At 35.5% G+C, this 15,826-nt stretch overlaps 1 protein-coding gene across 3 annotated transcripts in view; it reads left to right on the top strand.

Annotated features, from left to right (window-relative positions):
* The window catches only part of EML5 (EMAP like 5), a 110,267-nt gene that overhangs the window by 17,822 nt on the left and 76,619 nt on the right, over positions 1 to 15,826 (top strand). For all 3 annotated transcript variants that reach the window (XM_054828042.1, XM_054828041.1, XM_054828040.1), the window contains exons 2-5: positions 2,867 to 3,026; positions 6,685 to 6,783; positions 7,351 to 7,419; positions 10,042 to 10,227. In XM_054828042.1, the coding sequence (XP_054684017.1) occupies positions 2,867 to 3,026; positions 6,685 to 6,783; positions 7,351 to 7,419; positions 10,042 to 10,227 (514 nt within the window). The remainder of the gene's footprint in view (positions 1 to 2,866; positions 3,027 to 6,684; positions 6,784 to 7,350; positions 7,420 to 10,041; positions 10,228 to 15,826) is intronic.

Genomic DNA, 15,826 nt, shown 5'->3' with positions numbered 1-15,826 from the left:
ATCCTTTTCTTAGTGTTGGTAATAGAAATAGCAGTCCCTTGACTCTTTCCATGCTTCCCTTTTCCATCTATCCTGATAGCCAGTGAGATTAAAATACTTGCAAGTAGTACTTTAACCTATCCTTCACTCCTTGATCTGGAAGAAATGTTGAGGGAAGGTGTTTTCAGGTAAGTATTTCTTCAGCCACTGCCAACAGTTCTGCTGTTTAGTTTCCCTGAAATTCCTGTGTATTGGCATTTTTTAAAAAAGCCTGCTGTTTAAATATTTGTTGTATATTTATTCTACTTTCAATGACTGTCTAGAAAGGTTCTTAGCAATTTACTATAGAGACTGAAGTGATAGGGGAAGGACACTGGTAATTCTACAGTGTTGCCTGTTGTGATTAAAATACAGGCTTTGAATCTTAATTTGTGCTGCATTATCCCATATCAAGGCAGAATTTGAGCTTGGTTGTTTAAGTCAGTATTTTATATCATGATATAGAAAGAACTAATACTATGATATTGCTATTAGTTATTTGCCATTTATTAATGAGAAACAGAGAAAACAGGCTCTGTATTCACCTAATACACTTCGAGTTGAATTAGTTGGCACACCTGGGCTAGGACAATGTTTTCCTGGCCCTTGGTAGTGCCTTTACCATTGTTCTTCTATCTCTGGTGCGTTGCATTTGTTGCTTCTGGTCTTTAGTTAAAAACATGCTAAGCTAATTTTTGATTGCTGGAAAGTGTTTTGTTAGGTGTGGCGTGGGGGTGCTTTTGCACGTGTGTGTGTCCAGGGTGGTGCCTGAGCAAGTTGCAGTTGTGGGGTGGTTTTCACTTGCCTGAAACTGCACAATGCACTAGTAGCAGAGCTAAGTAAGGGATTGAAGAGGTCGTAAAGCACTCATAAGACTTTTTCTTAGTTTTAGACAGATTTCTCTGTTGTCTTTGTTTGTTTTTTTTTCCTTTCTTTCTTATACTTCCTTTCTCTTCCTAAATTTCTTCATTGTCTATGTGGTCTTATCTCTCCGTCTCTGTCATGTTATTGTGAAAATTGGATCATTTCAAATGCAGCATTTTCTCCCCTTCCAGATGCTTTTCCTTTTTCCCCATGCGTACACGATCTGCCTGTGCGTGCTCTGGGAGATGTGCAGGTGTTGGTTAGGATTAGGTGGCAGAACTGAAGTGAAATGTGATTAAGTTTTGCCTGCCAGCTCCTTTCTGCATTGTTTATTAATTATGATGTTGCTTTGTCAAATAAAGAAGGAAAGGAAGAACCAGAGAAATAACTCTGGACCTGAAGAGAAGCAAAGTGGGGAAATGTTGGTTGCTTGATCCTGGTGCTGAGGATAATGCAGAGATAAAGAGGAGGAATTCACACAGAACAGTTGAAAGGTCCAGAGGCTTTTTACCTTTTGTAGAAACTTTGAAGTTAGAGGCTCCTCTGAGTTGCGCATGAATTTGTCAAGCACTATCAACCAACTGAAATGCTATATTAAAATAGAAAAAAAAATAAAAGTGTATTGTATAGTGTAGTATGACTTCATGAAATATGAAGCAACTTCTAACATGGTTTTCTCTTTTTTTTGTATATGGAAAATGTATACATATTTTGAGTTAGTTCTTTTTTTTCTGGTCATTTCCTGGTTAGCTTTATCCTGGTTATGTCTTCTATGTTTATAGATTCCCCTTGTCTCCACACTTTGAACTTTATTTATCAAAATCTGTGTTCAGGTGTAAGATCATCTTACCATTGCAAAGTACTCAACCTTTCTCCTTTCCAAGTGATGTTGAGAAGATAAATACATTTAGTATATGTTTTTAGTGGACCTGTCCACAGGTGTCTCAAGATCATTACTCTATGATTAGGGGAGGAAATTTTTTAGCCAAATTAAATAGCCAACTTTTGACATTTTGTCTTCCTGACTCACATGTGGTATTTCTCACATAATTTTGGACTGTTGTACCTAGTTTGTGTAGAACATCATCAAGTAGCTTGTTTGGGTTTCTATTAGAAATACATTCTTACTTACTTTTCTGTATTATGAAATATGAATCTTCAGACTTTGTGTCCTCACAGCTTGCTTGATAAACAAAACAAAACAATCTTGCTGATTCGCATGCTTTCTAGGTCCTAGATTTGACAAAACAGTTGTGATGATCCTCTGTAGACTTTGAAAGAATCTGAAATACCAACTATTAGAGAATTCTTTGCAATGTTAGAAATGTGAAAACTTAATAATTATTCAAAATCAACTATTCCCAATTCTTCTATATTGAAATTAAGACATTTAAGATAATCTTCATCTTGCTTCAGTTTAGTTATCTGAATTCTAGTCATAACATCTAGTCAAAGCTAGTCATGCTTTGGCTTGCTGTATGATCAGCAGAGAGATAGCGTCAGAAGGCTATTCAATCCTCTCATAAAAAGGACATCAAATAGTAAGTGGAATAAAGTATTGCTGGAGATGCATATCTCCATTGATAATAGATGTGTAGATAATTAAACACTAACTTTTGTTGTCCATCCTTTGTGTTTTTAAATGTTAAGAAGTAGAAAGAAAGGGAAAATAAGGTATTTTTTTAAGTTCATGAAAAACTGACCTAATTTGATAAACTGTGTTTTGGAACAGAGGATTAATGACTACTCTGCAATTAGTTTAATTGGTGAAAGCTTGAAGGTTCAAATTCAAGAAGGGTGGTGGCATGTACTATATTAGGGAATTTTACAGCTATTGTGGAATCTGTGATACAAAATGACTTGTTAATATCCACTATCAGTGGGGAAATATTGTAAAATCATTTTTAAGGAAAAATATTAATTCAACCAACTAGGCAAGTGTAAAAGTTTCATGCAAAAATTTTTATATCTTTTTCTTTGGCAGCCTTGCTTTGCATCCTGAACGTGTGTTGGTGGCAACAGGTCAAGTTGGAAAAGAACCATATATCTGCGTGTGGGACTCGTACACTGTGCAAACTGTATCTGTTCTGAAAGATGTTCACACACATGGTATTGCTTGCTTGGCTTTTGATTTAGATGGTCAGGTATGTAATTAATATTCTTTTTTCAAACACTTAAATTATCTGTCAGAAATCTTGTTATGTAGCTTTTTCTGGTTTTTTTAAGGAAGTGTAGTGACTTGGATTTTATTTATTCTCAAGTTGAAGAAAAAAAAGTTGGCATTAGTAGTGACTCACAAATATTCACATTTGGCAAGAAAAGTGTAACTTCAAAAGAGTTTTGAATGAAGATGAGGTGGTAGGCACAGATTCTTGTGGTCTGTGGGTTCAGGATTACACCAAATGGTTGGAGGTAGTGGACCTTCCCTGTTCAGGGACATGTCTTGTGCACAAAGTGATGGCAATCCCGTTGTGTTACTTGTCTTGTACTCCGAATGTCTTCAGGCAGTTTCCCCTTCTCTGTCGTGCATTTTGCATGCATTGGTGGCTCTCCACATTTTGGTTGTTTGTTCAGACTCGTGTATCCTGGATCTAAGAGTCAATAAAAAGGTTTTATTGGATTATAATTTTGTTACTTTAAAACATTTTCTGAAGTAGTAAATTGGTTCTCAGAGCTGCTACTTATAAGGGAGATAATTTTTACCAGACACTTGCTCCAAAGAATAAAGAAGCTTTCTTGATTGATGTATTAAGAATGGAAAATACATATTAGGTAGCAGCTGAAGAGGTATTATCCATGAAAGTCCTTTCTGCAGTTGTGCTCTTCTGGTCTTACTCAGCACTTCTTCCCCTCCCACTTAGCCTTACAAAGTGATACTTAGATTTAGCTACATTCTCAGTTCCTTTTGCTTGCGAAAAAGGTCAGTCTCTTACTTAGTACAGCTTTCTCAAGTGAGAATGTATTGTAGTGACCAATTGCTCTCCTTATTAAGACAACATGAAATGGAGCTCTATTGAACACAAATAGAGAAAAGCCTAGCTGTAACTCGTTTCTGTTAAAATATGTTGTAATTGTTGTAGGGAGACTTTGAGTTTGTTGGAATGATCTACAGATTTTATCATTTAGCTTTCTCATTGTTTAGAGAGTCAACTTCCAGAGTCAGCTGCTTTCTAGAACATCATTTCTACATGACAGCGATATCGTTTCTCTATGTTGTCTGTAAACTCATGCCACTTCCTAACTTTAACAGCCTTAATAATTTAAGGTCACAATCTATCTAATTAGGATTGCAATCCCCTAACTCTTTTTTAGAATGCAGTTATGCATCCCCTGTGTGTATTGGAGAAATTCGAATGTAGATCTGTAATTTGTTCTAGGAGTACCCAGTGCTGATTCTTATGTTTCAGTACTGATTCTTATGTTTAAAGACATAAGTAGTCAGAATTTAGGCTGTCTGCTTTTCTCAGCATTTCCATAAGATCGCCTTTTTTGTGGCATTTGTTAGAATTTTGTGGTCCCGAAAGAAAGCTGGATATAGGTTTTTTTAAGATCTGTGTCTACAGAATTGTCTCCATATAGAAATACATTAAAACACAAATCCAGCTCAGAAAGATCTACAAAATATGTTTGTTTACATCTTGCCTATCTATTTAAATCCAAATTTGTCAGAGTCCCTGACCAGGTTCTTTTACAGGCTTTAATGTTGGATATTAAACATACTTATTTGATATATTTGGCATTATATGGGATTTTGATCTAGTAGAGCAATACAGCAACATACTGAAATCACAACACAAGCAATTGCAATATACAGATGAATCACAAGAAAAATGTAGTTCCTGTTACTGGTCTGTGTATGATTACTGTCACAATGCTGGGCATCTCCAGTCACTGGGAAGGAATATGTGCATTGAAGTGAGGTCAAGCCCATTGCCCTCTTCAAAGTTTGTTTTATTAGTTGTTCAGTTTTTATACTTCATGTTGGGTTGTGCCACATGTGCACTCTCATCCCCATCCCTGAGTGGTCTGGCTAGCTCAGGAAGACATTATCTGTTCTTTTTTTATTATTCTTTGTTAATTGTCTTGGGGAACCTGATGATTCACTGGTGCAGCTGTGTTAGATAACACCAAGATTACCCTCCAGTTTCTCTGGTGTTGAGAGAAGTTCAGCTTACTCCATGGTACATTGTTCTCTGAGCCCTGCTCCACTGGGGCGGTATGTTGGTTGGTAACAAGATTTTCTAGTTCTTAGGAAAACCGAGAACATCATTTAACCTCCCTTTTTAAGAAGTCATTGTATTGGCTTATGTCTGGAAAGGCATCACCCAAATTTTTTGTGATGTGTATGCAGTAATTGTAAAACTAGTCTGGATTTACGCCTCTCATTCTGCAGTAGGACTGGAATTGAACCGCTTGGAAGCGTAGCTGGAATTGAAATTGATGTTCCTTCCAAGAATGCTTACAAAGATGGAATAGAAAGGTTGGACTTTCCAGTATCTGAAACATTGAAGTTGGTGTTAATAAATAGGGAACATGCATAGCAATTGTATTTAACTTGTTTCTTTTTCTTCTCGTAGTCTTGGAGCTTTTCAGACAGTAAAAAAAAAAAAAAATTATGTTATTGGGAATAGGTTTCTGTCTTTGAGAAAAAAATTACTTATGTTTGGGGTTTACTTTTGCTTTTACAAACTCACTTTGATAATCTACATAGAAATTGAAACTAAATTTGTCTTTAATGTGTGTTGGTATTAACTGCTGCACAGTGAAAAAACCCCTTTGTCCTAAAGATTTGCAAAGCTTTCATTTATCAAAACTAAGATGTCACAATTCATGTATAAACTGAACAAAGACTTAATTTTCTTTAAAAACAAAACTCAAAATCACTCAATTCCTTTTTATGTGATCTTTAATACTGTTAATCTTTCTGTTGAGAATTTCTATAGGAAAAATAACGTTTTGACTAGTTAATAGATATAGTAAAAGTGGACTGTTGGCTAAGATGGTCAATGATTTGTGTCAAGAAATCTGTGCAAAATATCTTCACGGTTGAAGACAAGACAGGCTGCAGAGTATAGGAAGATCTCAAACTTTTATTTTTCTATATTTTCTTGGAACAATCTTTTTGTCATTCCTGGTTTTATGGTTTAACTAGCTTCAGGCTCTTTCTGAATATTAAAGGCTTAGTGAAATTTGTACGTTTGGGATCTCGTTGGATTCTGGTTTGAGAAAGGATTCAGAAAGGAACAGTTGCTCATACGTGTTTTGAAGAACCAAGCGAAAGGAACAGTTGCTCATACGTGTTTTGAAGAACCAAGCGAAAGACTCTTAAAGCTTTTAACTGTTTTTAATCTTTTGCTTATTTCTAAGAAGATTGAAGAAAATATTTTTTTCTTTGTATCTCCTGAACTTGCAGAATTTAAGTATTTATTTTACAAGTTATATGTAATTAAAGAAAAACACATATAGTTTCATTAACTTCAGTGAGATTATTACTTTTTGCAAATGTCTCCTGACTGCTGCTTGCCATGTGTGCTATATATAATTATATATATTAAACATTATAAATCAGAAATATATTTTTATCCAAGAAGATCTCATTTCTTTATGATCACTGTGTTGTAGCTGAAGAGATGCATCTATGGAAGCTTTGACATAAGGTGTTGTATCTTTAGTTTTCTTCTATATTGAAATGTAGCTATTGCGTCTAACTCAAATATGTTATGAATTTGTTATTCAAAACGATGACTTTAGCTTTCATTAATATATTGAGTTATTTTATTTATTTAATTTGGACATTTTTAGCGTTTGGTCTCAGTTGGTTTGGATTCGAAAAACACAGTTTGTGTATGGGACTGGAGAAAAGGAAAATTGTTATCAATGGCTCCTGGTCATACAGACAGAGTAAGTATAACTAAAGAATTTGAGTGTCAATGTAATTTCAGTTTGTTAAACCATGTCCGTGTACACATACTAGAAGTATATCTGAACAAAAAGCATTTTATGTTTTAGAAATTGAATTTGCATAAAGCTTGGGTATGTATTAAGATATGTGAATGTATTTAAGATATGTACGTTTCTTTCTAAAAATGTGTAACCATTTATTTGTGTATGGTTTGTTGAGACTGTAAGCATGCAGGGGAAGTGCAAAATTAATGCACTTCCAAGACCCTAATCCCCATATGGGAAATCGAAATGCAAATAATCTCTTAAATTTTTCTAGTCCGTAAATGAACTTTTATGTTGTTTTATCACGTGTTGTAATTATTTAGGAAAAAAACCCAAACAGAACTAATAAGAGCTATACACTGCAATTTCAGTATTGAATGAGGGGATAAAAAGTCATTCCAGTAGTTCCATTTAAAGCATTTCAGACTGTCTGTTAATTTGCTACAATTTTTTACTGTTTTAACTGTCCCATGCTAGAAAGGCCATCTCTGCTGACATCCTTGGGGCTTTTTTTTAATGCAGATATTTGATATTTCTTGGGATCTGTACCAGCCAAACAAGCTCGTCAGCTGTGGTGTAAAACACATCAAGGTAATGAAATAAATGTTAATTCATAAAATATGTAAGCTGCAGTAGTTTATATTCTATAAAATATATAAAAATAGAATCTAAAAGGACTATATAATTATAATATGAAAGGTCCTCTATAAGAATAATATTACTTCTTAGGAACTGTAATCATGGATCACACCTGACTACTCTAGACATTTTACAAGATATATATAGTGGAAAACCATCTCTGCTGAAAAGAGTTCATGCCCTGACAGAAGGAATGCAGAAGGAATAAAACAGTTGTCAGTAACATCGTATGTAATGATCATAATATAATTTAAAATTTAGGTTGTCTAAAGCATGCTGTTTGAAATCTCAAGTAGCATAAGACAGGATGCACAGGTTTAAGGTGAGTGCAGGTACTCAAGTTTCTGATTCTTGAACAATTAATGAATTGTTACACTGCAGAGATGAAATGAGTTGAAGAAACTTTTCTTACAGTTTGAGAAATTATGGGGATACAGTAGAAAGAGAAAGGAAAATGCTTGATGTTTCTTTTAATTCTTTTCCCCGCTGTTATTCCTACCTTTGTAATTTTGAACACTCTGTACCTGTTACAGGATTCATAATTTGGACAGTTCATCTTTTTCAAGCAGAGCGTTTCTATGAAGCACTGCTTTGATCCATGTACCAACTGCTGTGCAGAAGCAGCTTCTTTTTCAGGTTTAACTCTGTCAGCAGGATTATCAGTGCTTGACGGTCATCAAATATGTATCCTAAAGTCACTGCCTTCTCCCATGCGCTGTCTTCTGTGTTACCACATAACAGCAGTAGATGGCAGCTTGAAAGTTCTGTATTGCTCTTATGCGTAGGTTCCTGAGGTGGGAAAAGTGTTGCTTTTTATACAATGAATGTTTAGATTAATATGTATTAATGGTTTATTGGAAAAAGTGTTCAATGTGTTGGCTAGATTGCATACATTTTTGAATTAGCATAGTGTTTAGCATGTCATTTACAGATTTCCATGAGCTTGATTAAAAATGATCTTTTTGTCCTACTTGAAGATCTAAAAGGACTGTTATGCCAATAGTGAGCTAATATTTGTCAGCAGTGATTTAGTATATTTCAGGTGGCTTTATGAAGTCAAAACATATCTATTTAGATAAGCAAAAGTTTACTTGAGCAACTTTTAAAGGCTCTATGAAGCCTTTTAAAATAACAATAGCATTTCAAAAATAATTGGTGTTTCCTTTGAGAAAACTTTAACTAAAAATCTGAATCCTAGAGATTTATAGGCATTTGGATCAGGCAAGAGATTTTTGTTGATGCATATTTTTCTTAAACCATCCTTTCTTCTTGTTCTTTCAGATATAAATAATTACTTTCATGTTTGCAATACTATCATTTTTTTCCTCACATGATGTTTTATGCAAATCGTAATACTACGTAATCAAGTCATGTATATAATTCCATGTGAACTGATATTGAGGAATTACTTTTCTTAGATATGCTACCTACTTCTATATTGGAGCTAGGTGTTTGATTTATGCAGTGATTGTGCAGTTACTTCTCAAGCAACAACATAGTCTATGACCTGTGTGCTTTGGTTAAAGAAATACTAGTTAAGATACAGAGTTTTGTCTAATCAGTATATGATTATTTCTTAATTACAGTATTCCTGGTACAAAAATCTGTTCATTGTAACTGCTTACATTATCCTGTATTAATTGAAGTCTCTGCTCAGAATTTTGAATAGATTATTGGTAACAGACTTCCTGTGAAATACAGTTTCATAAACAGGTATACAGGGAACATGCTGAAACAATGTGAGTAACCTGTCAGCAGTGATGAAATAAATGCTTTCACATTTTGCACTGCATTACTCCAGCAGCTTGTTGACTTTCAAGTGTACATTTACGTGTTTGGACAGGAGGGTTTGAGGGGGAACATGCAAGTGCTGCTTGTCTGCAGAGATCTCAGAAACTAGAGTGTAGCTGGAGATTTGATTGGCAAGTATTGTGCTCTGACAAGAGACTTTGTCTTTAGGAGTCGTTAGTACATGTTGGATCACCTAGGAGGAAATTCACTCACATGTGATTGCTTTAATCACATGCTAACAGTTTATTAGAAAGTTCTCAAAAATGTCTGCCTTAGATGGCTGCTTTGTATGATCAGTGGTTTTGATGAGAAGTGGCAAGTCTATAATAAAACCAGCTGCTTTCAAACAGAGCAAATGGCATCCTTGTCAGAAATTTACATGCTTAGATTGCATCTTGAAATGCCTAACGTAATATAAAGTACAGATGCAGCATTTGCAAAGTGGAAGTCTCGCATCAAAGAAAGATCAGGTAGTTCTATTATGAAACGCTTTTCAAAAATGACTGAAAATACAACTCTCAAACTATAATTTGAAAGAATTTAAGTTTGATTTAACACTGATACCCTGAAACTCCTTCCCAACTAGTCTGCTATGCTGATTTTGTGGAAAGATGAAGTTGGTTAATAACATAAAAAGTTGTTAACCGAGTGGAGAAATAAAGCAGGGAAAAGGATATGAATGATGATGTCTCTTGGAGGTAAGGTACTTCTCTTTCAGATGTAGATATTAAATTACAGGATATTAGCAAAATATCCATCTTTCTGAATCACTTTATGTTGCAGTTCTGGAGCTTGTGTGGCAATTCATTGACACCAAAACGTGGTGTTTTTGGCAAAACTGGTGATCTCCAAACTATATTGTGCCTAGCCTGTGCGAGGGATGAAGTGACGTATTCTGGTGCACTGAATGGAGATATATATGTATGGAAAGGAATCAACCTTGTACGGACAATACAGGGAGCACATGCTGTAAGTATATCTCTTTAAATTAATATAAAATATTAAACAGATTTTTGGAGAGCTGGGAAGGGCAGTGCAAGATCACCTGGTCTGTGTTGCTAAACAGTTTTGATGATAGAGACTCAGTATATCTAATTTGAATGTTTATTTTTTTCTCTCCTTTCTGTTGCTTGAGATCGCTGTTGTGGTAGAAAGTGACTGCTAGATTGAGAAGTAAATTTAGGTGTCTATTTATGTACTGTTTCCCATTATCGTTGATGAGGGACTTAAATACATGCCAGGTTCTATTGATTACTAAGTTTACCCTTAAGTAGACATGTATTACTCTGTTCAATTACCCATGCGTGGGCATATATAGTGACATTTTATATACCAGAGCTGCGTATACAGCTGCCTCCCCCAAGGAGTATAGATCTACTTTATCTGACTTTCTTTTGTGGATGTCTGATTAATCCTAAAGCATCTCAGAAGGCCTGGACCTCCTGTATTTAGGCAATTGGTGTTGAAACAAAGAAACAGGTCCCCAGAGAGGCTGTGGAGTCTCCATCCACATCTCTGTCCGTTTGGAGATACTTACAACAGATACAGCCCTGAGCAACCTGCTGTTATCTGACCCTGCTTTGAGCAGGGGTTTGGACTAGAAGCTCTCCAGAATTTTTCCCCAACATCAGCTATTCTGTCATTCCATGAATTGAGTCCTACTGGGAGGTGGTCTAATAGCTAAAATCTCATTGATTTTATGAACTGTAATGTAAGCCCAAACACATAGCTCGTTTGTAGACATGTATATTTAGTCCTTTTAGCTTGAATCACTCTTCCTTGTCCTGTGTTCCTGCATTTTACTGTATTCATTCAGCTTTTTAGAACAGTATACAGCTTTGAAAATTGAAGACATATCAGTGAAAGTTTAATAAAACTTTTCAAAAGTGCTTTGTAAGATTTTTCTTTTAATCAAAATTTTTAATGTGACTATGAAGTGATTATATTTTTGCTACCTAAGTTTTCATTATATTTTCCATATTCTTTCAAAGCATATGGTTTTGTGATTAAAGTAGGCAGTAAATAAACAGTGGTTTGCAATCTAATTTGTGCATGCCAAACTATGAGTCCTCATTTCCTCTCATGGTAGTAAGTCATATGCGGTAATATAATGCAAGATTCAACTAAATTGTCCAAGTATCACTTTAAAAACAAAGTTAATCAATTTCTGGTTGTTTTAACCCATGAGACATGAAACTGCTACGGTAACTGTTAAAGGAGGAGCAACAGTAACTTTATGAAGCTATATTATTTGCTGGTTCAAGGTTAATTTTTGTTTCGCAAAGCATTGTACTTTCTAGATAATATTTAAAGTTCCTTTATTAACAATTTAAAATACTGTGAAAATACAAGCATATGAGTTCCTATATTTCAGCTTCGAAATTCTAGGTAAAAAACAGTAACAATTTATTATTCTTTCTTATAAGAATGCATTTGTTTTAACCGGCAGTACTGGACTGGATCAGATATAGAAGACACCTGCCTTGTATATTCATATATTTGTTACTTGGAGTATTTGGAATTGCAGCAGTTTGTTTCTCAGAATAATGCAGTGCTTTTCAGCTGTGTCAGTGTGAAATGACCTAACAACAGATAAATTAGGATGATGAGAGCTTGTTGCTCTATACCTTATGTGCTGTGTCAGTCAGTTCTTTGTTGACCACAAAATCAAATTTGAAGTGCTTTGCTCCTTATCTTCAGTGGCATCAGTGGATGGAGCTCAGGTGACCTTGGAGTAGTACTCATCTAGCCTTTTATTTTTGGTTCTGTCCTCTAGGCTCGATGGAATTGTACTTTGCAGTACTGAAAATTAAGTAGGGGGACTACTCTGTGGCTTTAGAATTCATTTTCACAAGAGATTAGTCACTACAAATCTCACCAATTTCAGGGGGAACCCCCCCCCCCAATAAAATCTCTCCTGGAAGCTTACTTTCCAACAAAATGAAACCTTGTTTTTCAGTAAAATATTACCTTAAAGGATAATATTGTCAGACTATTGTAAGCACAAAATATAGCAGCTTGGAATAAGAGTGCCTCTTGAGCCAAACTAAACTATTACCATCATATTTTACAGTTATTTTGTACTTAATTTTATAAATCATGTCCTCCTTGTCCATCCTTTGAAAAGAAAATGCAAGTGTGACTGATAACGTTTGTGCATATGTTGTTAAAAGCACAGTATGTGCATAGTAGGGAATTGGTGTAAATTTCTGTTCAGTATTCTAGTGCTGGAATTGTCATCCTGTCTATCATCCTGCATCATTACTCCTCAACAGGCTTGAATTAAACTGAAAATTTATTCAAGGAAAACAACTCATTATTTGCATGAAGTACCATGTATTCCTTTCTTGCAGCATAAACAGTAGGCATCTGAGATGCAGGAAAACATTTTCTAAAGCACATTAGTGGTGTGGAGATGTAGTCCATCCAATTGGCAGTGCATTAATATAGAAAATGGGTTCTTTTCAAAGGTTGGCTATCTTTGTTACAGTTACCCTAGCTGAAAAGACATTTTTTTATTTTAAGAGTAATTCAATGTGAAAAATAAACCATGCTGTCCCAGTATAAGCAACCAAGGAAACAGCAACTTTAAGACTAGCAAGCAAAATAAGAACTCGTAGCTAAGCCAGATTATCTGTCTTCTGTCACAGCAATACTAAGAACTGTACACTGAAGAAAGAAGAGTTTCTGGCAGATTCCTATCTGAGTTTGAGTAGTAACAAAAAGTTGAAAGCAAATAGGTTGGGATGACTGGAAAATTAGTTGGAAGAGGACTGGAGAGTTCACTTAATGTACAAGTAGGAATGAAAAGTTGGAAAATATGGAAATGAGCAGGGGTTAAGAGTAAAGGCACAGAGTTCATGTACAGGGAACACTGGATGGCAATGGGAAACTCAAATTCTAGTTTTGCTGATCTCTCCTAAATAATAATAGTAATAATGAAAGTTTTTAAAAGGGGGAAAGAAAACAGAGCATCATGAAAGCATAGGTAAATTCATTGGCACTGGAAGTACTTCAGGAGGTTATCTGTAGGCAGTGCATCTGATTCTAGAAAGTTATAGAATCATAGCATAGTAGGATGGTTTGGGTTGGAAGGGACCTTAAAGATCATTGAGTTCCAACCCCTCTGCAGCAGGCAGGGACACCCTTCACTAGACCACGTTGCCCAAAGCCGCCTGGTATAGTTCATATAGACCTTGACTAAAAAAAAAAAAAAAAAATCTTTTATTAGATGTCTCATTTTTGTAACAGTGCAAAGAACATACTATAGATTCTTATATTTATTTTTTCATCTTACATGTTCTAAATTCCAGGTAGTCCATGACTATTAAGATATATATATACACAAGATGTTACTCGGGTATTAAGATAAAATAGTATGCTTATTTAAAAACTCTACGTTTTAAAGATTCTTGTGTGCTATGCCTTTGCCTTGCATAGTAAATGTACATAAGATGCTTTCTCAGCAGCTGAATAATTTATTTTGAGGTAGTCTTTCAGAGATACACATTAAAGTTGTGTGGATTGATGTCAGAAACTGAGGTTAAATAACACGCTCGAGGTTAAATAACAAGCACTCTGTTAAAACTATTGCACACCTATGTGAATTGGCTGAATGCTAATTAAATATAGATGGAAACAATATAATGAACTTAAATAAGTGGTTTTAAGCTGGTATCGTGTATCAGCACATTAAGTCATGCAGTATTTTCCTCCAACTACTTAGATTAGTCATGGATTTGAAAGGTAACTGCCCGCTTATTTCAGCCATTAGGAGGTATATAGGCAACTATTTAAACTTGGTTTTTATAGTAATATGCCCATTTTTTAACTGTTTTATGGGTGATTTGTTAGATCAGAAGATTAAATTTCATAATAGTGGCTCTCCACCGTAAATTTACTGACACCAACCTTAAATGTTTGCAATCCATTTCCTTGCTATGGAGTATATATTGGGAGAGACAATATCTTAGAATAAGTGCCCAACATATGTGTTGCTTTACATAGAATCATCGACTGGTTTGGGTTGGAAGGGACCTCAAAGATCATCTAGTTCCAACCCCCCTGCTGCAGGCAGGGACACCCTCACTAGACCAGGTTACCCAAAGCCTCATCCAACCTGGCCTTAAACACTTCCAGGGAGGGGGCCTCCGCAATCTCTCTGGGCAACCTGTTCCAGTGCCTCACCACCCTCATAGTGAAGAATTTCTTTCTAACATCCAATCTAAATCGACCCTCCTTCAGCTTAAACCCGTTACCCCTTGTCCTGTCACTACGCTCCCTGATAAACAGTCCCTCTCCATCTTTCCTGTAGGCCCCCTTTAGGTACTGGAAAGCCGCAATTAGATCTCCCCGGAGCCTTCTCCACTCTTCTCCATGTTAGCATCTATGTTCTGAATTGTATCTAGGAGCAAAAAGGAGGCACTGGACTTCTTATTGAACTGATATAATGTCTCTGTTTTCCATATTGCTCAGTAGTAGTCAGTTGCTTCTGAAGTTTCCATATGATCTTTCCAGCTTGGTTCTAGTTATAGCTAACTGCAGTCACGTGTTTTAGAAATTGCATGGTCAGGATTAGTGTGGTGGTTTTTCTATAAATGCCTGCATTTAGATAAATTAATATTTGATTTTTGTCCATTGGAGGCAGGATAGATCCAGCAGTAATAGAAAACCTGAGACTACCTCACTATTGGAAGCTTCTTGGATACAAGCAGTAGCAAAATATTCATGCAGTAAAGACCATCTTTTGTCAAGTTGTTCTTGTACTTCTCCAGCTTTCAACTGTGATTTCTGGTAGATCTGGGCGTGTATTTCTTTGTTTGCTCTCATTCAACTCTTTTTTTTCAAATTTGAGGGAACAGAGATGTGGTACCAGCTGGTTATATTGGAAAAATAGAAAATACTCTGCATTCTGAGAAAACTGCTGATCAATTTGAGATGTTATTTCCAGAATTTTCCCGTTCATTAGGAAATGTAATGAAAGATTTGTAACAGAAGAATGCAGAGTCCGTATGTCAAACTTTGTAACTTTTAAGATGGAAGACTTTGATCTACATGTTTTATTTTGATTCAGGAACACAATCAATCTTTGTTGCTCCCATTATTCAATTGGATCAAAGTCAGTGCAATAGTTTGCTTCTCATTACTGCTAGAAGGCTATTGACCAACAAGAATCAAATTATGTTAGTGACAATGTCAGGCTGAAGGATTAAGAGAAGCATGAAGTTGATTTGCATTAACAATCTTGACAGTGTCTAAAAGAAAAGATTTAGTGGAAGTATTATGACTGGCCAAGCTACCTGAGTAAATAATCTCTTTTCCCTATTTAGTGTGGGCCTAACAATTAAATGAAGAGTAGCTAAGCTCAGCTTCTTCCATTAGCTACTTACAGTCCCCATTAATAAGGGGCGTTTTTTCAAGTTTTCATCTAATTATTCTATTCCAGTGGCACATAGACTGAAACAAGAATGTCTTATTGCATTTCAAGAGATTGAGCAAGCACAACATCTGCCAAATCTCCTTGGCAACCAGTATGTCCTTTTCAAGATAAGGATATTCTGTGAAATGG

Source organism: Grus americana, chromosome 5, assembly GCF_028858705.1.
Source record: "Grus americana isolate bGruAme1 chromosome 5, bGruAme1.mat, whole genome shotgun sequence".
Taxonomy (NCBI): Eukaryota; Metazoa; Chordata; class Aves; order Gruiformes; family Gruidae; genus Grus; species Grus americana.
This window is presented reverse-complemented; position numbering and strand designations above follow the sequence as displayed.